The sequence below is a fragment of the Sycon ciliatum genome, chromosome 1, assembly GCF_964019385.1.
Source record: "Sycon ciliatum chromosome 1, ocSycCili1.1, whole genome shotgun sequence".
NCBI classification, from domain to species: domain Eukaryota; kingdom Metazoa; phylum Porifera; class Calcarea; order Leucosolenida; family Sycettidae; genus Sycon; species Sycon ciliatum.
In genome coordinates, this window is record NC_088643.1 from 17271873 (window position 1) to 17299155 (window position 27283).

The window sequence follows — 27283 nt, forward strand, 5'->3', positions numbered from 1 at the left end:
CGGCCGGGTCACCCAGCTTTCCGACAGCAACAGGTGCGGGTTTCGGCACAGGGCGAGGCCTGCGGCACAATGGACGATCAAGTAGAATCCTGCTGCGAACCATGTGGTGGTCTGTCCAACAGTTGGCACCGCGCATTACGCTGACATCAAGACAAAAGCGACGGTGTGGCTGCCTCATGATGATAAAATCTATGAGATGGGTTTGCTTCGTAGCTGGGTGCATCCAGGTCCCACGCCTCGACACAGGTTTCTGGAAATGGGTGTTCATTACAGACAGCCCGTTGGTAGCACACCACATCAGAAGCCGCTCACCAGCATCATTCCGCGCACCGTGACCGTATCTCCCCAACACAGCCCTCCATTCGTCTCCCGCGTCATTGCTGCTGCCAACTCTAGCATTGAAGTCACCAAGCAGCAACAGAACATCACTGGCTGGCACACCATCGACCACCCTCTGCAAATCTGTAAAGAAATGATCTTTGACGGGTGCAGTAGCTTTACTGGTTGGTGCGTACGCACTCACAACTGTCACATACAAATCATTCCTTCTCTGCCATTCGCCATGCACTCGAAGTTCCCCCGCCTCCGCGAGCTTGAGACGGTCCACAACCAATCTCGAACTTACAGCGGTCCACTGCTCACCAGCACGTCTCCAAGCCTCCGTCATCCCTGGGTTCAGCATAATTCCAACACCTTCGTTCCTACGCGCAGGACCATCGCCATTTGGTAGACGACGACCTGAGTGTAAGAACGTATAGCCATCAGCTCTCCAGACATCGGACTCGAACCACTTTGTCTCTTGGATCGCAGCGATAGCAATCCCATATCTCCGAAGCTCCGCGACCAAGAAATCCAATTTACGATCGATCGACAAATTATTATTTTGCCGCTTTCTGCAGATCCGCTCGTCTCCAGAGTCCTCGACAAGGGAACGAACATTCCACGTCGCGAAAGCGAGAGCAGCTCCACGTCCACCACCACCACTTCCTTCCTTTCTCCTCTCTGTCTGGTTGGACTTCGTCGTCGTCCTCCTCACCATTCCAAATTCAAATTTTCGAAATTCTCAAAATGAACTTTCCGACTACTTGTGCAGTGAGTGCGGTGCAACAACAACTCCGCAGTAGCTTGCAAGGCCACTGGCGGAGGTCACCACAGCCCTGCCCTGGTCTACACCACACGGACAGGGCTGTGTTACGTGACACAAACAACTTGAGGTCAGAGCACTCGAAAATGCAACCAACCTCTACTGTACCAAGCACACACACACACACACACACACACTCTCTCTCTCCTTTGTCTCTTCGTTGACGAGTGTGTCTAACCTGAGCACTGCGAGGTAAGTAACGAAATAGCAGAGTGATTTCTAGCGACAATGTTACCAAGTTTCACAACTGCGTCAATGCTCACCATTGGAACTGCACTGGTCGCAGTTGAAGGGCACTGCAATATACCCCGGTGGTCAAAAGATCCCCCCCCCCCCTCCCAGATTGTTGAGTGGTTTGGTTGAGGACATACACTGTGAAGTAGAATACATGGTGACTTGGTTACGATATGAGGGTAGTCTGCTGCACACACTTTGAGCTATTCATCCATGATTGTACGCCTCTCCCGGTCATGTTCCTAACACGGGTAGAGAGCTAATCGTTACACCCGTGCGTTTGCTCTGCTGTTTTTGTGCCTGTGTCAGGTGGTGACGGTTGAGCTATCTGTCAATGGAGGTGAGTTGGACCACGAGAACAGAGATGAAGAGAAGCTGCATCACGTCCAGCATTGTACAATGCATGATCCTCCACTCTTTTTCCGTTTATCTGCACACAAAGGAACCTTTAATGGACGTGTCACGCGATTTCCTTCCCATGGTGCCTATGGCTTGTAGTACAGTAGAATCCCAAAGGGTCCCCTGACTAAAATTTCCCAGATCTTAAGTTCACTGCTGACTTAAGCATCCCTACTCCTTGGCGAAGTTGAGCCATTCGTCAAGTTAATTCTCAGATAGTAAGTTCACTGCTGATGACAGCTTTCTTTTGTATGTCATTCTGTGCCCCTGACCTGCAGGCGTATTCGTGGTGCCAGTCGGTAAGTTATGTTCTGTGGTGCTCATTCTGGTTGCATTATTTATTGTCGCTGTACGTGTCCTTGGACACTATTAGTCATTAGATGCTCTGGTGATCGTGATGGGGAATAGTTACCGAGCCTGGTCTGTTACGTGTATTTGGACACCATTAGGCATGAGATGCTCTGGTGGTTATGGTGGGGACTAGCGTTAGCTGGCGAGCCTGTCTGGCTGCCAGTACCAGCGACAGTGCATCGGCATAAAGGAGGTGGTGGCCGGCAGGCTTCTGACTTCCGTTCAAGATGCAACCAGCGGGGCTCAGATGCAGAGAGAGACCTCGCTTGGCCCTCGGGCCGTAGGATATGTGAAGAAACTTGACAGCTGAAAGCAGCTTTTACCTTGCAATGCTAACAACTTCATCCAACTGTTTCCCAACTATGTGTGTTGGGGCTGCGCACCTAGACCCCATTAAAGCATGCCTCAGGGCTTGGGATCTTGTTTTTCAGCCACAATTTTTCCTTTGTGATAGGGCTGAAACAATTATACCGATAACTCGCATAACGATCGTTAAGAGTGTAATCGATAATCGTTAGTGTTCAACGAGTGCTAACGATTTTTATGCATGCATATCAGTGACAGTATTCTAGCCCTTGCACTCCATCAGATAGTGAATACTAGTACAATAATGTTCTTTCAAGCGAAGTAAAATTGATTTGCAGCTTTGAAAGAGATTGGGAGAGAAGACTTTGTTTTGTCTTTTCGGTTCATTTGTGGGAGAGGTCGGAGAAGAGCAGCTGCCAGAGGGTGATGACAAGATTCTTATGTCCTTTTCCTTTCTACATATATTTATGGCTCAACATCCGAGTTTCAAATTCTCTAGTTCATGTTAATAAAACCAGCCAGATATCTACAGATGTCAACAGTGCGGTGCCACAAATTTCTAACGTAGCAAAGGTATCATGGAATTTCTTCATAAACTGGTGTTCGAGGTGCACGGGTAGAGCTGACAAGAATCGATAAAACCAATATATCGATCGTTGATGATAACGGTCGATCGTTAGGAGTTATTGAATGATCGTTTCAGCCCTACTTTGTGAAATGAATGAAATCCCGAGACGGAGGCTTCTTTTAAAATCACTCGTTCGTTGGCAATTGCGACCTAGCTTGCGCCTCGTTCCAGTGATTCTGAGCACCGCAGGGCGACGAAATGGGGAGTGCACATTGCCCCACCAAGACCGGCCGACTCGGCCGAGTTTTAACCAGGCACGACATTCATGTTTCTCTCTGCGTGTGTCTTGTGGCTGCAGGCTTTTACGGCAGCGGAACGTACTTCCTTGTGCGGGGTTTGATGTACTTTTGCGCTGTTCACGGGGCGCCAGTGGAGTGAAAAAGCAAGAAAAAAAGAGATCACAGAATTGAAGCTGCTATTTTGTTGCCCGATGGCAAGATTATTTGGTATCAGACGCCACACAGGCGTCTTGTTTTGTTTTGTAGTTTTTGTACAGCGCACGTAGGCTGCTTTCCTAGGACTATTATCGTACCTGTGTTGCACGAGCATTGACAATATAGACACATTATTCTTGCTAGCACTGTGCATGATTTATCACTGGGCACTTTTTTTTTATTGGGCACCTGCACCGAATTAACCCATTTTGAACTCTCTTTTTTTATCGGAATCTGAAATAATTTGAGCCGGGGCAGTGCTCTCTTTCTTACTTTATACCAAATATTAGGAGATTCGTTCACTATGACTCGTTGGACAGTGTAGCCTTTGCTGAATTGCAGCTGAGCTGCCAGCGCACGACGGCTTTCACATTTTGACGTGTATTTCCTAGCACTATTCCGTACCTGAAACCCTGTTATTTTCTAGGAAACCCTGTTGGCTTTAGGGTTTTCACAACTTTTCAGTCACATTTTTGTCGAGATGACTGCTTGGTATTGTTCGCTTATGACTGAGAGTATAAGCAGAGTCCCCCACCCGTTGAAGAGCGCTCAAAACGTGACGTGGAGCCTGTACACACAGTAGCCAGCAGAGAGAAAAATTATAAAATGGCAATGAGTAAAACAAATTGTGCAGTCGTAACAATGTAAAAGATAAAATTTAATGCATTAATTTCCAAAACATTTTCGCATGACACTCATCAGTGGATCATGGAAAGTCGTCACTGTATTTAAAATTAGGAATAACAAAAACAGAAAGGAAAAGGACATGGAAACGAGTTAAGAGTAACTCTCCACCACTGTAACTAGATACTATATACAGTCAGAAAGTGCAACAACTTGGCACAAAACTGACAGAGTACTGAGACATTCGACGTCCTGACACCTAGCTTCAACACATCTCCGTAGCGCTAACCGACAGCCTTCCAACTTGGAAGGTTCAAGGTTATGGAAAGACCAAAGAGGGGAAGGCAAGCGCAACGAAAACGAGCACAAGCTACAGTCCCAACGGAACAAAGAATGTCGATTGTCACTGGTAGCTTGTGCTCGTTTTCGTTGCGCTTGCCTTCCCCTCTTTGGTCTTTCCATAACCTTGAACCTTCCAAGTTGGAAGGCTGTCGGTTAGCGCTACGGAGATGTGTTGAAGCTAGGTGTCAGGACGTCGAATGTCTCAGTACTCTGTCAGTTTTGTGCCAAGTTGTTGCACTTTCTGACTGTATATAGTATCTAGTTACAGTGGTGGAGAGTTACTCTTAACTCGTTTCCATATGTCCTTTTCCTTTCTACTTTTATTATTGGCTCAATACCCGAGTTTCAAATAACAAAAACAATCAATATTATCGCGAAAACATTTTGGAAATTAGTACATTTATCTTTTACACTGTTATGACTGCGCAATTTTGTTTTATTCATTGCCATTTTACGCTCACTGTCTCCGCGACGATTGTTTAGAAAAATTATAGTTACAGCTCACAATTTAGCAATGGAACTAGGCTGAAGTATGTTGAACTTTGTTTTCTGAGGATTGGAGGATCACGACGAAACTCTGACGGTAACAACATACTTCGGCCTAGTTCCGTTGCTGGCTTGTGTTTCGGCTCTGCCCTCGTGGTATTGAGCACTTGTAGCACGGGTTACGTAACATAGCTCGTACTGTGGTTACAACTCAGAGTCGCTCTGGATTCCGACATGTCATGTGATCGTTGCCTAGGGATTGAGCCAATCAGAGTACATGTACTTACAAGCAGGCGCTAGGCGGTGTAAACCTGCGACAAAAGTAGTGGTAGTCGAACAATCAACAAAAGGACAACTCTTTGCATGGAGATAGAAAGAATCAGTTGCACACTCACTACTGTCACACAACAGAGATAGCTTTGGGTTCCAAGCACAGTAAAACCTGGTGTAAGCGACCTCTCGATTTAGTGACCACCTGCTCTATAACGACCGTTTTCCATGTACCAACAGTTCTGCACAGACACTGTGGGACCTGATTCTAAAGACCACCTGGCTTTAACGACCGCTTTTCCTTACACCGTGGGGTGGTCTCTTTCAAACCAGGTGTTACTGTATATGTATGTATGGGATATAGGGGTGAAACGGTTCCATGTTTTTCATGTTCGGGCACCCGAATGCCAGCATTGTTTCCCACGGTTCGGGTATCGGTTCCATGCACTCTTTTCTCCAGACCGACTAAATGTTTTCGCGACAATTATTTTTGAGAAAAAAACATTTTTACGAACAAGACTGAGACATCGGAGAGTCCAAGTACAAAGTGCGAAGAAGATAATGACCGGAGAACTCTTTGGAAGAGTGGGGATCGTAAGGTAAGACATTTAAAATCTTGAGTAGACTTGACATGTACATGTATTTGTACAAGAACGAGATTTTTGGAGTTTCGGTTCGAAATTTGACGAAACGGGTACCCGATTCTTTTCAGCTGGCGGTTCCAAAACCGGTTCCTTACCCGAACCGTTTCACCCCTAATGGGATAGCGCGCCAGGCATGGCGCGTCACGTGATGACCGCCCCACGCCACACATACGAAATAAAGCCGTGTGGACCCTGGCATATGACCTGTTTACGCCCGCAAAATAGCATGCGTGTAATTATTATAATTATTTGAGGATTCTTTCTGCGTCATTCTGTGGGGACAGTATCGTGTTTTCCGCTCTGATAGAAGCCAGAGCCCTGTTCATAGGGCTTGAAAGTGATGACGTCAAAAACAGCCAGGGAGTAGTAAGTTCACATCAGATTTCTATTTGGATCCACAAAGGTGTGACTTTGCTATTAGGGAGGTTTCGCTCTACGGAATTACGTATGAAAATAACGTATGAACTGCACGGAATTTTCATACGTAAAAATCAGAGCTGTTGGGTTTCGCTCTACGTGATTTCTCCACGACTGCTCAACATGTGTTGTTGCTTTGGAGACGCGTTGGCTGCATGCGCCCACCGCATGCACCATGAACCGAAACCGCGTTTTCCATGATATTTTGCACGTGGTGTACGGTGTGTGTACCTTGTGTTTCGCGCGGCTTGAATGTTGCCATGAACAAATGCGGAAAATGCGAAAAAATATTTCAAAAAGTCCTACGGAGGACCCAAGGTAGGAAAGAGCTTTCCTACGGAAATCCGTAGAGAGATTTACGTATGAAAGTTGCCCTCGCTCCCCGGCGCGTACGACATACGGATTTTCATAAGTAATTACGTAGAGCAAAACCTCCCTATTGCCTCAGTGTGTGGGTGCATAGCAACTCACGTATGCAGGTGTGACTTTTTCTTCGCCACCCTGAGTTGTCACCCCACCCCCATTAGCCAACCCAGTCAGTTTCACTGGCTTTATCACCTTGCTGTGGGTAAGACCGCTTGAAATGTGCTTGGATCCATACAAAAACTGGATCCAGGTCATTAGTGAATTTTTGCTGTGACGTAGCACTTTCAAACCCTATTATGATTTCAAGGACAGCTCTACCTATACCTAGCTGCTAGTACCTGCTCTGCCATGAGAGATTTTGTTGGCGATCTGGGATTTTATTAGAGAAAATACGGTAGTTTGTGTCTGTGCTAGATGATTATCTTTGTATTGGAGGCAGTAGCTCCAAGCATTTTCAACTACATTCAATCAGTGCATTGGCGCTAAACCTTACAAGTACTTGAAGTAGGCATCAACTTCCGGATCCGGCCGTCTCGCATGCTTCAGTACGACAGTAGCCTGGCCTGCGGAAACTGCAGCACTGACAGGCAGAAAGTCAAAACTACTTGTAGATCTACACAAAACCAAAAGTGACAAAACGACAAAAACTTTACTTGAAAAAGGCGAAAAGTCATAAGGACGGTACGGTACGCGGTACCGGTAGTTTCAAACTGAGTACTTGACGTCAAGGTCACACTTTGTGGCGTCATGTTGACACGCACATGCATGACCTTTCACTTTTCGGATCAAGCAAGAGGCACAAACTGCGAAGCAAGACTGTGGCTGCACTGGTCGCATGAAGTGTTTCTTCTTCAGTCTGCTTTTTCTTTTGTAGTTCTGCTGGGTCTGGACGTTCGAGTGGACTCTGCAAAGAATCGGGCTGGAGATTTATTGCCGGCCTGACCTGAAGAAAACCGTATCTGTGACAGTGTTTGCGCGGTGTCGAGCCAAAATGCCTAACTCGGAAGAAATGGAACGAGCCCCTCTCGTCTCGAATACTATCAACGGTAAGCGGCAGCTCATGAGGGAGTCGTAATAGCCACACCGTCACTGACATGGTGGGACTCTCCAAGTAAAGTTAGTTTTATCATAACGTCCTTGCCTCTAGCTCTCGTTGCCAGCGTTTGTTTGTTTGCTGTTCTATGTGCATGCTTGCGGTTTTTTGAGTGGCCGCGAAGAAGTCTTCACATTCTTTCAACTCTACGCTCTACTGAGTCTCTAGCCAGCTTCTCCCTATCGGGCCTATACTTCATCCTTCTTCATAATTATAAAGGAGCACAGTGCTCTTGTGTGCTACGAGGGCCTCTAAGAACTCCAATTGGAGTTCGCTGAGGCTCCTGATTACTATTTACAAGTGAGCCAATAACAATTTAAAAGAGAGAGAGAGCCCAATTTGAATTTTGATATCCACATGCAGGCCTACCAACTCTGTCTGCGTTATTCTGTGGAGACAGATTTCACCACACCCTCGTCTGCTGCATGACAACGTTGAGATGCTCTGTGTGTGTGTGTGTGTGTGTGTGTGTGTGTGTGTGTGTGTGTGTGTGTGTGTGTGTGTGTGTGTGTGTGTGTGTGTGGTTTGTGTGGTTTGTGATATTTACTTCCTCTGTTTGTGAGTCCCTTTCCATCAATATGGCAGCTTGTTTTGATTTCCTTTTTTTCAATTCATTTTGCTGTACTTTCTGTTTTGTTTGCGCCACTGCCCCTCACCTTGCGCTCAGTTCTCTGAGTGGAGGGCGGCGTGACCCCAAGGGGTAGCTGATTGATAGTAGTAGTAGTAGTAGTAGTAGTAGTAGTGTGTGTGTGTGTGTGTGTGTGTGTGTGTGTGTGTGTGTGTGTGAGAGAGAGAGTTTCATACGTGCCTGCTGCCATCAACCTGTCATTGTGTTGCATTCTTTGCCGCTGTCGCTGTCGCAGGATCGGATGAGGACCAGCGTGAGCCACCACCTCCCTACACGTCCGTCGAGAACAGTCGCAGGGTGTGCGACGTGTGCCGAGCAAGTCTGACCTTCGCCAGCCGGCCTAGCCTGCGTGTGATCACCTGCAGCCAGTGCAAAGAGGCCACGGTAAGCAACACAGTGAAACAGCCGGGGCGTAGCTGGTCCCCCCTTTTTGGGGGGGGGGGGGGTGCACGGCCGCATTCAATGCATGTGTAGGATGGCTGGTGCATATCATTCATAGTCATAAAGTGCATGCTGAACCTAGGTCGAAATTTCTAGGGGGGGTGCACGTGCCTGAAACCTGTCCAAGATGACCGCTCGAGGGACCTTCATAACGTGGTCCCTGTTACCAGGGTCATTTGACTGGAAACAGCATCCCTTGGTCCTGGTTTCAGTGGTCTTCTAGGACAGGTGGTCGCCTTATCCAGGTGGTCGCATTGACAGGTTTTACTGTACTAAGATTGCTGATCACCTGCCGCTGCACCGTGTGCCTTGGTGTTTCTCTGTGCACACGTGGAAGTGCTTATCGAAAACGTAGGCGCATGAATCAATAGGGCTTGAAAGTCCTGCGTCACAGCATAGCAACAATTTCAAAAATTCAAAAAACTGGATCCACATGGATCCAGGTTTTGTATGGATCCAAGCACATTTCAAGTGGTCTTACTCACAGCACGGTGATATAGCCTTTGAAATTGACTGGGTTGGCTAATGGGGGTGGGGTGACAACTGGTGGCGAAGACAAAATCACACCTGCATACGACATGCGTGGGTTGCTATGCACCCACACGCTGAGGCAATAGACACCCTTAGCAAACAACGGTAACACTATTTTTTTACGGTACCCGTGCCTTGATCACCCAAATGGCGTTGAAGCTGCAGCGTAAAAACGTTATGGGGTTGATTTATCGTTGTGACAAACGGTACGTTTTTTAGCAAAATATTGCATAGTCCGTATTCTCCGTATGTATTTCACCTTGTATCGCGTATATGGTGACACAAAACCATTTAATGGTTGTCCAGGTGGTCGCTTTGGATGCGGCTAATGGGGTCTTTCTCGGCACTTGTGCCAGTGGTTGTGAGACTTATCCGCTCACCCCCACCGTTAGGCGCTGCATCTGCCGCTAGGGTTTACCGGGTGTTAGCGGCCGTCGTGAGTTCCCTTTGGGAACGGACACGATAATTTACTTCTTTTTTTTAATGGCTGTACCGCGCGAAATAAAAGCTATTCTCGTGGCAACAGCGTACTAAAAATAGCGTGCATCTTGCTAAAGGTCGAACCCAAACCACGGTATTTTCCCCCTTACGGTAATACCGTTACAACATAACGTTTTTTGCTATTAAAGGGTGTCTATTGCTAATAGCAAAGTCACACCTTAGTGAATCCAAAGTAGAAATCTGACGTGAACTTACTACTCCCTGGCCGTTTTGACGTCATAAATAGGGAGGTTCTGCTATACGTGAAACGTAGAGAAATCACGTAGAGAGCAGGTGTCTGGGTTAGAGTCTACGGCTTCGCGTGTTTTGGGTCCAGAATTCTACGCGGAGATGAGATTCTCTACGTTGTGGCACACGCAGAGAAAATGCGTACGGATCTGCTGCGTATCTATCAACTGCAGGCAGAAAACTGCCAAATATGGAAGGGGAAAGTCCCAGTACACATTCCACGTGATTTCTCTACGTGAACGTAGAGCAGAACAGCTTTTCTTTACGTTACAGGAACGCGAAGAGAGTTCCCGGGCCTACGTGATTTCTCTGCGTTTCACGTATAGCAGAACCTCTCTACTGTCAAGCCTTATCTGTACATTTTCAACCCGGGGCCGGAGAAAAAAAGGCGTCTTTGCATGACGTGGTGGTATGACTCCGGGAGAGTAACACCAGTGAACAGTCCAATATGGAGTCTTGTATTAGAAATTGGCATTTTATTTATTTATTTCACTCAACCCGTGGTCTATGACGAATTGGCACGCAAAGTGCGAGAGAGGGGTGATAGCCAACCACGGCAAGAAAAGAAAAGAAAGGAATAAAGAAAAAGAGAAGGAAGAAGGGTAGACAAGAATCCATACACTACAGAATTCGCGCTGTGCGCCTTGACCTTGCATGACGCTTTGCTCCTCTTTCTGCGAGAACCAACCAACTATGTCTGTTCAGTTAGTGAAGTACAGTGAACACTAGAACCAGGCTCATGTGCCAATAGTGAAGCTTGAAAATCAGGCTTGTATTCAAAGCAGGTATCTATACGAGACAGAATACACTACGCTATTAGGTTTTCTCTTGTAATGCCTGTGCATATGTTGGTGCTTGTCCACAGCCCGTGGATGCACCGCCGCTGGGCAAGATGTACTTCCGCTGCGTCTGCAACTGCCTGCTGACGTGCTCGTCCACGGCTCGCCGAGTCAACTGCCCGCGTGTCACCTGGTATGTTGCAGTTCACTGGCACCCCCGACTTGAGCGCTACTGTTGTTGTTTTATTTTAATTCGCATAATCAAGTGGGCGGTAGACCCAATTACAAGAGAGCGAATGTGCATTCCTGTTTAGACGTCTGATCTTTGTATAGTCTAAGAGGGTATGGGAATTGTTTTATTGACAAATGGACACACACGTATACGAGCGTGAGCCAGAGTTTTTCAAATAATTATGCAGCTCTGGCTCATTCGTGAGGTTGGATTTCATCGTCCACCACTATAGTAGCAGTAGGTGGATATACAAGGCCGGTGACCAGGTGGCATAGCACCATGGACTACGTTTGTGATGGCCAGTTGTTCTCGTGATGCACTCGTTACTACCGCTGCGCTTCATGTGTGTATGGTGCATGCCGAAACCCTGTTGTGCATAGGCTTGCAGCATTCAACTTCAAGTACAAGTCACAGTTAGACACTTTGTAGCGGCAACTGACGAAATCCGATCTTAATTGTGACGGAAGTGCAACTGTTCATTAAACGTCTAAGCATGTTGTTGGTGCTGGTACCGCGCCGTGAGGTTGACAGGGTCGGATTTGGCTGCACAGGTACATGCCTACTTCGAAGTACATGGACTCCTTTTTTGCATTGTGCTTGAATGTTTGTGTTGTGTTGTGCTCGTTTGTGCAGCGGTCGCACTGTCACTGTGCCTGCGAACATGCGTCCCAGAAACACAGCCGCTGCCGCGTCGCGCGGGGGATCAAACAATCAGCTCACTTGCCCTCAGTGTCAAACCGTTAAAATCGTAAGGGTTTACCGGCACTGTTGAGCTTCTACAGTGCATTTCACGTGCATGTACATGTATGGGTTTTACGACAAGAGGTCGATTGGGTGTTTGTTACCTTATCACTTAGATATTCATACTGGTGAGCCCTTGTGTATACATGTACATGTACCGGCACCTGGACTCCAAGACTCTGTGTGTGTGTGTGTGTGTGTGTGTGTGTGTTGTGAAAATGTGTAGCTTTCAAGTTTTCAGATGTCTGAACTCTACTGTGTGTGCATATTTTGTTTCTGTTTTACCCTGGCAGTGGCGGCCTCGTGGCTACAGTGCTCGCCGATGTACAAGCTGCTTGCATGTGTAAGAACAATGGTACAGTCTGTTGGAACGTCATGTGTATGTGCGTGTGTGTGTCTGTGTGCATGTGTGTGTGTCTGTGTGTGTGTGTGCGTGTGTGTGTGCATGGCTGCCACATGTTGGTACTTGACCCGTTGTCACTTTGCCCATATTCTTTGTATGCACGAGTGCTCGGTACCGGAGGAATAAGGCAGCTGCTAGATGGGTCCTGTTACTAATGTATTCTATTGAACTCCCTTCACTGAGTCCATGCACATGCTGTTGTGTGGACTGCATAATGTTGATCCCCTATCACCTGCATCTGTGAGCTTGGTGTATATTTCAGATTTCGCTCGCGCAATCTGAAAAAAGAAGGAGAAATCTGCCCGAACCCGCTCCCCATTTTATTCATGAACGAAGGGCCTTTTAAAAAAATGAATTTATTTGTATGTGTTTCTTGCCTTCCACCTATCCGCTTCGTAGAATACCCGTCACAGCGCGCATGCGTAGGCATGCACAGACCTGGGGCCTCTTCTACCTCTTGCTCGGCTTGTTCTTCTTTGCTATTTCAATCGCCGGAGTTGTAAGTACATGTACCAGGCGTTATTTATTTTGTTTTTGAAAGGGTTGGGAGAACTTCAAATTCAAAGGATCAGTCGGGGAAGTGAACTGCCTGAAAAGAGAACAAATCTCCAGACCCACCAGGACTCGAACCCGGGACCTTGCTTGTCATGAGCTAATTTTATTTTTATTCTTATTTTACTAGGGAATTCCCAATAGGCGTCATCGCCTTTTTACAGGGAACCCCAAGAGAGTCTTGGTGGATGATCGAGATTCAGCAGACATGGCTGAGCCAACGAACTAGTTCAGGGTGTGCCAGTCTGCTGGTTGAAAGAGCTCCGCTTGCAATGATTACCCGTGTTTTCCGGAATATAAGCCGCACTGAAGTGTAAGCGGCACTCAATACAGTCATCTACCCTGTACATGTACTAGTAGTGCACGGTTCATTTGACCATCGTAGTATAAGCCAGGCCAAACTTTTTTTGGGATGAGCTACAAGTGTTTAAAGTGCGGCTTTTACTCCGGAAAATACGGTAAGTAGTGTGCACTGGTGGCGCCGTTCAGGACCAGCCTGTGTGTGTGTGTGTGTGTGTGTGTGTCTGCTATGGCTTCTGCTGTAGCATCGCTATCATCGCCTCCGGCGATGGGCGTCCAATGGTGTGTGTGTGACTGTTCGCGCTGTTCATTTCACTCCTGAACTACATGTATGTGCTCACAAGCATTACGTGCACACTCATGATTATGCCATTCCGCCGAGGGCTTATACAGGTGGAAGTTTGGACTCTTGTTGCTGTGTGTCGGGAGGGTGCTTCGAAGTAGATGAAACAATCTCGGTGGCACCGCTCTCTCCGACAACTACAAGCAGAGAACATGAGTGAATCGACACTGTCGCCGCCGCCCCCGTCCCCCCCCCCCCCCCCACCCCCACTGTTAGACCGGTTTGCAGAGTAGACAGTTTAGTGAGTTTACTTTACTTGAATTTAGCGTGGGTTCTCGTAGAATACATGCAATACTTATGCAGTATGCGTATGCAGTATGCGTATGCCTGCTTGCAGTGTACTGTTCATTTAGTGAGCTTGGGTGTATTGTTGCACAGTCGGGCAGTTAGTTCACTTTTTAGTAAGTTTTTACTGATCTTTCCTTTTGACTTGTTTGTTGTTTTTGTTGTTGTTGTTGTTGATAGGTGCTGGTGGCTGAGTATTCGGCAAGCCATGGACGTAAGGTTCCCTTATTTTTACTATTTTTAGGGCTCGTACTGTAACCCTCTGGGAAGGGCGGGGGGGGGAGGGTGCAATATGACCCCATACTAACTTGGTATAGTGCTACATCACCTTTGTCTTGATAAACCATGAGTTTCGTGATGCAATGATCATAAGTCCGGTAAATTGTTTACACCGCCAAGTCCACTCTTTGCTACCTCATCACATGAGGATGCAGTGTCGAAGCAGTACCTGAGCAGGAGAGTACCTGGCTCAATATCTATCCGACCATCCATATTAACGAGGCCTGAAGCTGCATGTCCGGTGCACTAGTATATTCACAGTTACAAAAACACTTTCTCTGTCCTCTTATTGTTTGTTATTCACAGTTTAAAGGGGAAGTTAAGGCAAAAATCAAAATTTCACCAGTTGTAGTCTTCGGGGTGCTGAGTCGAATGGTCGTGGTCCGAGGAAGCTGAGACGCTCCCTTCCTACTTGAATCCCAATCGAACTCGCGCACTTCCACCGAAACTGGGTGACTGCGCCCTACTAGATGGGGATTTGTATGCAAAATGTCACTAAAAGCGCCATTTCGTTCTTATAAAAGCACGGATGACCGCGATTGGCCCATATGTTGTAGTCTTTTGGACGCTGAGTCGACTGGTTTTGGTCTGAAAAGGCTGCGATGCAGCGTTCCTCCTTTATTCCCAATCGAACATGGTTGAACAAGCGGTCACGTGCTCCTGCGTACACCAGTCAGCTGGTCACCGTGCCTGCAGGGTACAACTTACTAGCCTGTTTGACCTTTTTTGGGTGCCGTCCTGTCACTCGAGTTGAACCTTGGTGTGAAAGTTATCGCCTGCTGGCGTGGTGGCCAGGTGATTTGGGCACCCAGGAGCACGTGACCGCTTGTTCAACCATGTTCGATTGGGAATAATGGAGGAACGCTGCATCGCAGCCTTTTCGGACCAAAACCAGTCGACTCAGCGTCCAAAAGACTACAACATATGGGCCAATCGCGGTCATCCGTGCTTTTATAAGAACGAAATGGCGCTTTTAGTGACATTTTGCATACAAATCCCCATCTAGTAGGGCGCAGTCACCCAGTTTCGGTGGAAGTGCGCGAGTTCGATTGGGATTCAAGTAGGAAGGGAGCGTCTCAGCTTTCAGCCTACAGTATAATGATGTACGTATATGTGGTATCCACAAGTAATGTCTGTTGTATTCCTTCTGCTCTTTTGTTTTGTCCTGTACAGTGTACTCTGCTTGTGCCAGTGAGTCTACATTGCTGGAACCCACTTAGACCATTATAATAATAATAATAAAATGAGATATGACAGTTCACGGCTGACGTGCAAGTCGGTCAGACGGACGTCCCCGTGTCCGTAGTAACACACTGACCTGCGCAAAGCCGGTGCTCGTGTCAGGAATTGGCTTCAGCTAGACGAAAGTGGTGAAGTGTTGGTGTTATCTGGCTTGGCAGAATGTCGATAGTCTCGACGCTTCATATCACTGTATTTCTGCTGTTTTGCTTGAATGAAGAGTATTGGCGGCCGTGGTTATGAGCTGTTCTGTGAATGGCAGTTTTACTTCAGCCGTTTACATTGTGTGCATCCTGTTGGATTCTATTGCCTAATCCTTCAATGCCTATTGTTGGCAGAATCTACTTTCGACTACTCTGTAACTAGTCCATGTGTGCTGGTAGCCTGTATTAAACCGTAGCTGTTTTGTGTGACTGTGAAAAGTGACTCCCTGTGTTCTGTTCTTTTCTCTCTCTGTTTTGCAGCATGTCTCTTCGGAAGTATCTTCTTTTTAGCGCGTGCCTATCTCTGCTTCACCTCCGTGAGCAGCTGAACTCCTGACAACACTAGGCCTAGCTCATTTTTAAGACAAGGTTGAGAGTTAGCACTGCATGTGCGCAGCCGAGTTTGGTTCGGTCAAGACAGAATTGCTTCTAAGTGTAGCTATTCCCCCTTTTCAATTGCTTGCCCTTTGCTGCTTTTGTAGCCCACCTAATACTTAATAGGGGACCTGCAAACAACACGGCCATCGACCCATCCCTGTAGGCCATAGATAGGCTGGCTAACTTCACCCTAGCTATGTTTCCCCACATGCTTCATCCTGTCTTAAAAAACGCGGCTGTGTAACTCAGTATACACCCTACAGGTCGAAAGAAGCAAAGCATCAACGCAGACCTTTTTTTCCCCCGTGTTAGTCGCAGACTTCCTAACTTTGCTGCATTATGTACACCGTGCACACATGCTGCTTTCTCCCTCTTTTCCCTTGACTGCGTTGTGGTGTACACCGCCACACATCTATCCGAATTAATTTTGTTACTTTCTTTTCACGCGAGTACGTACAGCGAAACTGTCCAATCGTGCTCATTCTTGATTTTTTCTTCTACAATGTAAACGCACATGGCCTATGGCTGCATGGAGCAGAAATAACTCCAAATAAGGCAGCATCAATAAACGAGACTTTGGAGCGTTCCACATGGTTGCCAGATTTGATGCAAACGGGGTGTGCGAGAGTATGCCTTCTTCTTAACATCATTCTGAAGAAGACATATACGGTCGAAACGTTAACAGTTGTCAGTATCAAGTGTTGCTCCTGTTGTGTGGCTATCTACTGCTGTGTACTGCTGTCTGTCATGCCCAGGGAGTCGTAAAATACCGGTATTTTACGACTCCCTGGTCATGCCTGCTTCTAATATGGTGACATGTATGACCTGGTGATACATGGTCATACATGAACAAGCACACACATATACATCATCATCATCATGCTGCTGTGGGGCTTCCAAGCAAACTTTATTGGGCACATGTAGAATGCTGGTGGAGTATAGAAGAAAGCTGTGCATGACGTCATCAAGCAAACTCAACAATGCACTGGCAGGTTCTCAGACAAACTTACAATCAGCAGTGGAGTTCCCTAAATATGTACAGACGAGTTAAAAAAATACTGAGAGGGTTTGCTGGGAAACTGCCAAAGATGGTGTGTGTTGTCAGTATCAGGCTAGTCTTGGCTCTGCTTATTCGTCGGCAGCCAACAGCATGTTGGGAATGCCGTTGAGGATGGGGAACTTGTGACTGCTCTCCGGGCACACCAGATGTCCCTCCATCACCTCGATCTATGCACCACACGACACACACACAGATACACACATAGCATTCCACGAGTGAAAATTCAGTACCGTACACAAGGGTCCTTTTGCACAACAGGTCTTTATTAGCCACAAATCCTCGGTCTCAACCCTTATTCTATACATATACTTTAAAGATGCATACTATTTCTGGAGTTACAGCACTGCGTTTAGAGGAAGAACCGTCCACACACACACACTCACCTCCATAAGGCAGTGGTGCGCTGCCTTCAGAAACTCCTCGTTTTCCTCGAAGCCCTCTGGTACGGTCGCGGGCAACTTGTCAGCATGACCAATCTAACAACACGCAGAGAAGTCGCACTATGTGAAGTTCATCCACCGTCCGTAGAGGGCTCAATTTGCCAAAGGCAAAGAGCGGTCACACTAGTGCGAGAAATACAGTAGTCTCACAATTAGCTGTTCTTTGGGACCTGGCGGCCAAGGTCAGAGCAAAAGAGCGGGTAATACGCCCATCTGGCATTGCCATATACGGAATGAATGAGTAATGCATGTGAGTACATGTACGCTGGGATCAGGATGTTCAGTTGTTCAACACCCTACACGACCATTACGTGCCCAGGTGGGTGTGCGGGGTGTTGGTGGTACAAATTACACGTCAGTGCGCAATGGGTTTATTGCTGGCCATTCACCGAAAGTACTTTGTCACAAGCACACCAGCACTGTTCACGAGAACACCAGTCACCTCAGCTACCCGTTACTTACCCACTGTGCTGCCTGGAAGAGCGCCGACCACTCCAGTCGCGGAATCATGCGAGAGATGAAGTCCGGGTTGAAATCGACCGCCTTCACGACAACATTTGTAGCCTAAGGGACACACATACACACACACACACACACACGAACGAACGCACATACACACAGAGAAGATAGGAGGCTGTTCTCAGGTTTCACACACTACAATTGTAAGCAGTCACCAGACAGTAGTAGTACAATGACATTGTATTCGAGCTGCCCAAACTGATCCTGATTCTAGCCTAAGAGATATCTACAACTATGTGCGGGAGACACCAAAACGTTAGGGTGCCAGTTTCCAATGAATGGACTGTAGGCAGGATGAGAGATGGCACGTCAGGACATGTAACAGATCATACCAGAGTACGTACACTAGTCATACCCTGTGTGTCCGTGTACATGTCTGTGTACAGTTTTAAGTACGCGCGCGCGCGCGCGCGCGCGCGCGCGCGCGCGCGCGTGTGTGTGTGTGTGCATATTTGTGACAATGGTGTCGTAACTCAAACAACGTTTGTGCTCCAGGGGGAAAACCTCTACATGGGTCAGTCCTGTTGGCCACACTGGTTCTGTGCTCCGTACTTCGCATTTCCAGGTGCTCAGTATACTAGAAGGCATGTAACAATCGCCATCATGCACGACTGCAAAAGTCGAAATCAAACAATACACATGTGTGCAGTAACTACCAACGAAGGGCAATGACTCCCTTGGGCTTGGTTCTTGAACAGCACTCTCACTGTAATGCCCCCTAACTAGTCATGAGTACTGCATATGCATACTTGGTAGCCGATACTGCTAGCAACCAGAATGAACAAAAGTAATGTTCACAAATTCTCTCATTGAATTATAGAAATGAGTGAGTACATTCTAGAAGAAGATAGTTTTTAAAAAATTCAACGAAGCGCAAGAAAGGACATTGTTACCTCAATAGCGAGAGGAAATCCCTTCTTGACACCCTTGACGTGCGACGCCAGCATATTATGTGTGAGAAGACGCATCTTTGCAATGAAAATCAACTGACTACATAATCATCCACAATGTGCCATGCTGGAAAATTGAAAAGGATTTTGTGGTGGCTGATGATGGTGTTATCGTTTTCAACAAGTTCAAAATCTCATCGGGCACGGAAAGTTTTCTTTCGCACTGTTTTGACGCAATTTCCCTAACAAATGACCAAACTCACGAGCAAATTCACACAATCCGATCTGTTTCTCGGAAACTTCCTCCCAAACCCCGCTGGTGGCATGGTAACGGATATGGCGTCCAAAAAGCGATGTCTTGGCGCTTCACTGTTTGTGCATGATGTAATGACTGCAGTAATGAGTTTGATTTTGAACAAGATCGATGTTGAGTTGACCCATTGGCACCATCAAAATGTTCTGTGAAATGTCACTGTCTAATCGGTAACTTACTAGTAGTAGTAGTATTCCGTGCCCAGCAGCTGGCACCATTCAGTGAACTCAGTAGTTCGAAGTAGGGTGTATTTGAACCAGCTTCTGCAGTCATCCGTGTTGTAGTTGTGACGGAGTTAGGGGGTAATGCTTGCCATAAAATCAACTTGCAGAAGTGGAGTCGCCATGTCGCACGTCTTCTTTCTGCGTCGGGCCAATTCTGCCTTTGTTAGAAGGACCATAAAGAAAGTTGAGACCGTTCAAAGGGTTAGTAGATATCTGGCGAGCTCAACTTCTTCAGAAGCGCCTTCTGAAATCCAAGAGAACACGTATTATGACAAGTATAAGGAGAAGCTGCAAAAGAGACTAAAGTAAGTATTTGGTGAGAAACATGGGAGGAGTATAGACCAGTTCAAACCTGTCAATTTGAAAATATACAAAACTGGTCACTCATTCCATACATCCTGTACACACACCTTGTACACACTCTCTCTAACGGTCTCTAGGCTACACTGCAATTGATATACATTAGATCAAATTTTCGGGCAAGGCCCATCATCAGGAATAAGTCTACTGTAGACAAAACAGGGCTTTATATATATGTGACAAGTACTAGTGGCCAAAGGTGTGATGGTATAGCGTAAAATGTTGCAATACCACAGGAAGCGAGATTATTATTCTGTGTGATATGTATGAAGTGAAAATATAGTGCAGTGATAGTGCAGCATTACTAATGTGAGTACAAAGCAGAAAAATACACACTTCTAGCAACACACACACATACACAGTGCACAAATTCTTGCACAAATTATGACAGAGATATTTACACATCACCCAACAGTCGCCAACCATTGTCACTCATTACATGTAATATTAAAACATGGACACAACTGAGGCAATTTTCGGCTGGGATCTGCGCGTTTCGCAGCGCTGTAGGGGCTACCGTGTTGGCCAATGAAGTGCACCTCTGGCTCTTGGCTTGAATTCTGCACCTCAGGTAGCACAACTTGTGACAGCCCGAGGTTGTGTGGCCGCGGCCATGAGCGCATTCGTACGCAATGCGTTTCGGGCGTCAGGGAAATTTTGGATCGTTGTCTACTATTGAGGTTTGTCTTGTACTAGTAACCGATGTCGTACCAACGAGGTAGACATGTAACGACCTCGAGTACTACAACTCCCGAATAACGACAAAATCTTCAAGCCTAGTGACTATTAATTCTTGACTGCATACTTTCAATCTCACATAATGACAACTCACGAATAACGGCACTTTTCTCTTGCACGATCGAGGGTCATTATTCGCAAGATCAACTGCAGGTCTACCCTCGTTAGTACAACATCGGTTACAAGACAAACCTCTTTAGTAGACAAAGTGGTCTCCTTGTGAGAAGGCACCATTGCCTATTTGTTTGAACGACTAGAAATAAAAGCACAACAACAACAAAGATCCAAAATCCCCTTACGCCTGAAATGCGTACATTCAAGTCCGGATAGTAGATAATACTTGTTAAAGACTAAGAATTTGAACCCCCCCCCAAAGGGATGTCTACTAACGAGGGTAGACCTGTATTAGCAACACACGGTCGTGAACCCAAGCCAGGGGGGGGGGGGGGGACTTTCACTGGCAGGCACTGTACACATGACAGCTGAGAGTACTGAAGCGCAATGCACCACATTGATCTAGTGCTCTTTCATGGGTTTAATTTCCCCAGCCAGACCCACTATTGACAGATTGTGGCGAATGTCTGTCTCATTCCAGGGAGATGGAGGAGAAAGGGGAGGCTGTTGAGCTGCCCAGCAAATCGAAGACGTCCACCGCTACAGCATCCCAGCCATCATCCACGACCACTACTACAACCACCACAGCAGAGGATGAAGTGTCTGATGTAAGAGGCCACCAAGGCTTGTATATCTGACAGTTTGTGGTGCAAGATTTTATTTGCTTCGCCCAATCAGTACCATGCTGCCGCTGCCACTTTTGTTGTCGTTGTCGTTGTTGTTGTTTCAAATCTTTATTCTCACGCTGGCCTGTGGCCAATAAGAGATAGTTGTTGTTGTTGTTGTTGTTGTTGTTGTTGTTGTTGTTGTTGTTGTTGTTGTTGTTGTTGTTGTTGTTGTTGTTGTTGTTGTTGTTGTTGCTGCTGCTGCTGCTGTGTCGTTGTCATCGGTTTTTTCCCTTTCCTCTTTTCTCCAAGGGGTATGTATGTATGTACGTCACATTGTGTGTGACACTGGGCATGTGGGAGAGGAAATGAACGCTCTTCTTGCCATGCTGAACTCGATAAAAACAAGTCCACATTGTACAGGTTTATTACATGTTCTAGCCTCTCCCTCTTCCCCGGGGGGGGGGGGGGGGGGGGGGGGGCAACGTTAACGATAGATCATCTTCACCCCTCTCTGTGTGCTTGCTGCTAATGCATCTCTAAATATGACTGCTCTTGCATTGTCTGCTCAGGTCCGTGGTGGATCCATAGCAGCGCGCATGAAGCCAGCTGCACAAGAGAACAGCCCTGAGCGCGACGCACCTAAGCCGAATTCGATCTCTGCCTTCCAGATTCGGGTACGTGCAGTTGATGGATACCATGTCCTAACTTGGCCAGTGTGCTCTCTTGTAGGCCATAGAATGGTGCACTACCAGAAGCCTCTATGTACTTGCCATTTGCAAACAGCTTTCTTTGACTTTCACTGTACTAGCTTCCTTTGAGACTGTTAAAGTAGTCTGTTCCCTCTCTCTTTTCCCTGTACGTGTAGAGTTTAAACTCCATTGTTCACCTGGACATGCTGAAGACGAAGACTGCGGAGGAGATTTCGGAGGTGAGGTGTCCTCTTTGTATTTGCGGCTCACTTTTGCATGATGTCCGGTTCTGCTCGCGGCAGAAAACCTGCTACTACGATGTTCAGCTGCAAATCACTGCACTGTGTTTCGATGACGGTTCCTTCTGTGTGTATGTGTGAGTGTGTGTGTGTGTTTGGGGGGGGGGGGGTACGCACGTGCGTACATGGTGTACTTCAAAAAAAAAGTATACTGTAAAACATGTAATTTTGGGTGTATTAAAATTTCGGTACCAGGGACCTGCCAGGTTTCAGGTGTAATGTAGAATTAGGTGACCAGCATTCCCTTCACATACAGTGTATACTCTGGTGCCTTTTAGGTGTAATCTAAATTTAGGTGCCTGGTTTCCCTACCGAAATCACCGAAATTAAACTTACACCGAAAATATCGTGTTTTACTGTATTATCCATGGTGAAGGATGGTAACCACCGCTACAATGTAGTTAGGCTTTGTTTACATGAGGCGTTTCAACCCTGGTTGAGTTCGACCCGGGTCAAGTTTCAACCCGCCATGAACACAGATTGACTGGCGTGTTTACATGACGCATTGCGCCTGACCCGGGTTGAGAAATCGTACTATCGTACTTCTGTGCGTATCTCGCGCCGGGTTTGAACATCACTGCACAGGCATAATTTCGCGCGAAAGTATTAGCGTGACCATACAGAACTCTAGAAGTGGACTTTTGGCGGCAAATCAGTATTTGACACGGGTCAACTGTCTTCATGTAAACACCCACCTATTTTTTTCATCATACAGACTTTCAACCCGGGCTGAACTCGACCCGGGCTGAACTCGACCCGGGTTGAACATTCTCATGTAAACACAGCCTAGGATGATGTGACCCAGGTAGCTCATGTACAGATATCGCGCACATGTTTCACACAATAGGTGCTACTGTTTCTAGAGTGCTCAGTACCTGCTGGCAGAGTGTCCTTACACAGACAGCAGATCAGGATTGTGTTGTTCCATGTTTCATCCTGAGTGCAATTCCCAGACTACGATAGTACGTGTAAGAATCTGTAGGGGTAAGGAAGAATGCAGTGGAGGCACACACTAACCAAGAATGAGCCATAGCCCGGTACTTAGTAATACAACCGCCTGACCTTCAGCCTGAGACCATTTGGAGTGCCCTGTGGTATGTTGACCATTCGACGGGTCCTCTGCTCAAGAGTGAATGCACTTCGCCACCGGGGTAGCTGATTTTCAACTCGTAACACATCCAGATATCGAGTCTGAGATGTGATGCCTCCGCACATCACTTGCTATTGTGGCTAAGGCAGACCTTGGCAGATCACAGCTAACATACGGTGTGGTCTGCCTGTAGCATGTATGCGCTATGTACGCTGTGCGCATGTATCGGCTGGGCATATTTTGCTCTTGGGTGACACTCTGATGCTCGCTGTGATTTGCAGATCTGGAAAGAACATCACTTGAAGAAGGACTGCATCACGGCTACTATTCCGGTAAGAGCCAAAGCCGCAGCGATTCGTTCAGTTGTGTCATCAACAGACTGTTTAATTTAAAAAAATTGCTGGATGCAATGCCAACTAATTCCATGGCTGATATTGAGCTTGTTTCCGAGCATCTGAAGCTTTTCTCCCAGGACATGTACAGGACAATCACATATCGATCACATACCAACAGTCTGCTGTGAGCACAGGCATGGCTATATTTGACTGTGGTGACTGGTTTTACTGGTTTTGTTTTTGGCTTTTCGTGCATGCTTTGATGACACCAGGTGGAGAAATACGCGACTGTGAACGAGACTGCGGAGAAATATAAATCGGTGAGTACTCTGCCGTTATTTGCACTGACTGTACCTGTTGTCTTGCCGTACCGAGCTGCATGCCACTGCCTGATTTGGCCGCATTATTCATGAAGTCGAGGACCAGGGCTTACGTTACTGGCACCTGTCCCACTTTGCAAACACTTACATTCAGTGTACTTGTGCATGTGTGTTTTTGTTGCATGTGATTATACTGCTCCAGTTCATTCTGCCCTTGCCACGTGAAAGCGGGTACGAGCTAATGTACGTGGAGTATGCCGCCCATCAGTTCCAGATGACGTCACTGCTCAACTACAAGGTACGTTGGCCACTCTGGATGCACAGAACCGTCGGAAAGCAGTGCCTTTGATTGGTCTGGTAGGATCAGTGCCTTTCATACAGTTTGTGTATTGATATGGCTGGTACACATGACCTTGTTTGATATGGCGGGTACACATGACCTTGTTTGATATGGCTGGTACACATGACCTTGTTTGATATGGCTGGTACACATGGCCTCCTCAGCAGTAAACACACGTTGGTGGCCAAAACGTTGGTCCGGCCATGGCCTGACCACCCGCACCGGTTCCACCGGGCCGGCCTGATGCGTTCGTTACGTAGCACTGCAAACCGCCTTCCTCTGTTCTTGGGAGAGTACTTACTTGTTATCAGGGATGTCGCACACGCTACGGTCACTACGGTATTGACTGTACCATTATTGGCCCCAGGTACCCCATGAATCAATAAAATGCACTGATTTGGGCTCTAAAATTCCAAAATTTTCAGCTCAGCCATCCCTCCCCCACGAGTAGATTGTACTTCAGATGGCTGACCGTACCACACTAAAATACCTTCCGACGGCCCTGATTATGAACAGTGAACCCACATACAGTCAGACCTCGCATAACCGCACACATCCGTTTTCCACAAAAATATCCGGATAGGCGAGGGAACCGGATAATCGAACACACACACTGTATGTATGCATGGCATATGCTGTAAATCGGTAACCAGCGATTTTCTTCCGGATGGCGAGGGATCCGGATAAAAGAGGAGCGGATAAGCGAGGTCTGACTGTATCTGCATCTACTGGTACACTGTACGTTTGCTTGTGGTGGGGAGTGATACTACTGAAGTACATGTAGTAGTAGGAGGGTCGCGTCTCGAGTGGGGTTTTTTTCCGTATGCTTTTGATGCGCTTGCACCGCTGCTTTTTTTCTCTCTGTGCAGACCCTGGGAGAGAGTGCTCCTGCGCAGGTGACAATCAGCCATTACACTGAGCTGCAGGCTAGCCACGGTAAGCGACAATCTCCTTTGGCTGTACAAGCTGCATGTTGCTACTACTGGCACTACAAGTACAGTAGTACTCTGATTTCAGAAATTCTAGGTGCTCGAACTTTTACACATGAGGGCAAAAGACCAGTTTAGCTCAGTTTTAGGTGGACAGAAATTTTAGGTACAGAGAAGCAGTTCCCTACTGGATGATATGTATCCGTGTTTGTGTGGCTATTGAAATTTTAGGTATGAAAGAGATGCGCCGAAAGTACCGAAAATATAAGTACATGTACATGTACACCCGGATTTTGTGAAATTTCAGTACTTTGGCAGTTCCGCATACGCATTGATCTTGATGGCATGCCCTCTACTTTGCATAACGGGTGGTGTGTCTGTCTGTGTGGTGCTTCGTTACAGGGATCGTCTTGATGCGCGGTGAATTCGACAACAAATTCCTGGTTAGTGTGGTCACACTTTGTTCAGTTGAATTCAGGGCACAAGCACATGAAATCCTTGAGCTTGGGCTTTCTTCTCGAGCTTCTGATTCTACTAAGGTGATGCCTGAATCTTTACGTAACTTACTCACTAGGCGAGGGAATGGAAAAGGGAAAAGTCTGAAGAATTTTTTTCATAACTGTTGTGTAATGGAGTTTTTAAGGATACGAATGCTGCATCTGCTCTTAGTGTGGCTTTGTGAGCAATTCCCAGCACCTACAGTGTTCCATACAAACTACTTCAGTACATGCTGCATGCTTGGGCCAACTGATCTTTTTCACCAGGTGTAATCGTCTGTGTGTGTGTGTGTGTGTTGCGCACGTGTGCTGTAGAATGTCCTGGAGCTTCAGTGCCTGGCCAATCAGCTGCAGATGTTCTACCTTGCCCAGCCAGGCTCTCCGCATCGCGCCGCTCTTGAGGTGTTTACCAACCAGCCACAGGACTTTGACTACAACACGGTTATCAATCTGCTCAAGGAGTCGGGCATGGCGCACATCCAGCAGCAGCAACAGCAGGAAGAGTCAGAAGGCCCTGGTGCACCCAGTGATGAACCTGCGAAGTAGACGTTCCTGCAGATCGCAAGCTGAACTTCAAGTGACATGCATGACACTCTAGAGGTGCTGTCCTTCTTGAATTAGAGGTCTTGCACATTCCCTGTGCTGTGCAGAGAGGGAGGGAGAGAGAGAGAGTGTGTGTGTGTGTGCGCGTGAGAGAGAGAGAGAGTGTGTGTGTGTGTGTGTGTGTGTGTGTGTGTGTGTGTGTGTGTGTGTGTGTGTGTGTGTGTGTGTGTGTGTGTGTGAGAGAGAGAGAGAGAGAGAGAGAGAGAGAGAGAGAGAGAGAGAGAGAGAGAGAGAGAGAGAGAGAGAGAGAGAGAGAGAGAGAGAGAGAGAGAGAGAGAGAGAGAGAGAGAGAGAGAGAGAGAGAGAGAGAGAGAGAGAAGAGAAGTACTTCCTTTTGATTGGTGCAGCCGGATTACCAGGTATTTTCCTTCTCATTTCTGCAAATCACCTGTGTACAACCGAGCTGGTTTGTGTAAGGAATACACACTTTTCCTAGGATTTCTGCTACTCTCCCACAGAATCATCCATGATTTACCCTTGCTTTGCTTTATTATGATTTCTAACGAGGTACACTTTATTTTAGTGTGCAGAAGTATAAGGTTTTTAATAATAATCGGAAAACTACCTGAAAGCCTTTTCTGCGTGCCTGGTGGTGCTTTTTGTGAATTTGAAAATAGCTTTTTCTTGGCACAGGACATTGCAGTGCAAGTCTTGTCAGAAAAGAAACAAACCATTAGAGAATGGAAATATTAGAACAGAGCTGAGGGATGCTAGAATAAGTTTCAGTGAGAACTGTTGTGAAAATGTCGTCCAGCAGTGCGAGGTACGTCTTTACGACACATTGTTACAATAAAAACAGTTTGTATGAAGCCCATGAGGAGATTACTCATATGGGGATTAACGCATCTGTCGGTAAACGAGATCTAAAAACGAGAAATTCAAATATTCTCTCCATCCTGTTATTGCATGGAAATCTGCTTCAAGTCCATCAATGAGCCAAGACACGAGGAGTATAATCTTCAACAATAAATTATTATTTTTGTGCGCAAGATTATTAAAATTGTGAACGGTACCATCCGGCTGTTGCAATCTCTCCTTCTCTTCTCCTCAATGCGCTCTCAGTCGAATGCTGATAGTGCTTTGTAAGTTGAGGAGAAGAGGAGGAGAGATTGTT

The 27283-nt window shown here is 46.8% G+C and overlaps 4 protein-coding genes across 4 annotated transcripts in view; 3 read left to right on the top strand and 1 right to left on the bottom strand.

Annotated features, from left to right (window-relative positions):
- LOC135815508 (type 2 phosphatidylinositol 4,5-bisphosphate 4-phosphatase-like) overlaps nt 1-3981 on the top strand; it is an 11476-nt gene extending 7495 nt beyond the window's left edge. The window contains exons 7-9 of the mRNA XM_065328819.1: nt 1688-1718; nt 2056-2076; nt 3361-3981. Coding sequence (XP_065184891.1) covers nt 1688-1718; nt 2056-2076; nt 3361-3440 — 132 coding nt within the window. The 3' untranslated portion in view covers nt 3441-3981. The remainder of the gene's footprint in view (nt 1-1687; nt 1719-2055; nt 2077-3360) is intronic.
- A 3483-nt stretch (nt 3982-7464) lies between these two features.
- LOC135815536 (type II phosphatidylinositol 4,5-bisphosphate 4-phosphatase-like) lies at nt 7465-16402 on the top strand. Its single transcript, XM_065328855.1, has 9 exons — nt 7465-7691; nt 8602-8750; nt 10933-11039; nt 11712-11826; nt 12113-12162; nt 12622-12721; nt 13883-13916; nt 15155-15172; nt 15685-16402. Exons 1-9 carry the CDS (start codon nt 7637-7639, stop codon nt 15750-15752), a joined length of 696 nt encoding a protein of 231 aa, XP_065184927.1. The 5' UTR covers nt 7465-7636; the 3' UTR covers nt 15753-16402.
- Nucleotides 16403-16687: 285 nt separating this feature from the next.
- On the bottom strand, nt 16688-18872 carry LOC135815546 (multifunctional methyltransferase subunit TRM112-like protein). The gene is made up of 4 exons (XM_065328864.1): nt 18714-18872; nt 17764-17865; nt 17245-17337; nt 16688-17028 (listed from the first exon to the last, which is right to left on the bottom strand). The coding sequence occupies exons 1-4, from the start codon at nt 18786-18788 to the stop codon at nt 16930-16932; spliced, it is 369 nt and encodes a 122-aa protein (XP_065184936.1). The 5' UTR covers nt 18789-18872; the 3' UTR covers nt 16688-16929.
- A 201-nt stretch (nt 18873-19073) lies between these two features.
- LOC135815515 (ATP synthase mitochondrial F1 complex assembly factor 1-like) lies at nt 19074-26733 on the top strand. Its single transcript, XM_065328832.1, has 10 exons — nt 19074-19552; nt 20941-21067; nt 21637-21741; nt 21933-21995; nt 23427-23477; nt 23753-23800; nt 24003-24098; nt 25010-25076; nt 25472-25512; nt 25882-26733. Exons 1-10 carry the CDS (start codon nt 19329-19331, stop codon nt 26110-26112), a joined length of 1053 nt encoding a protein of 350 aa, XP_065184904.1. The 5' UTR covers nt 19074-19328; the 3' UTR covers nt 26113-26733.
- Nucleotides 26734-27283: the final 550 nt, after the last annotated feature.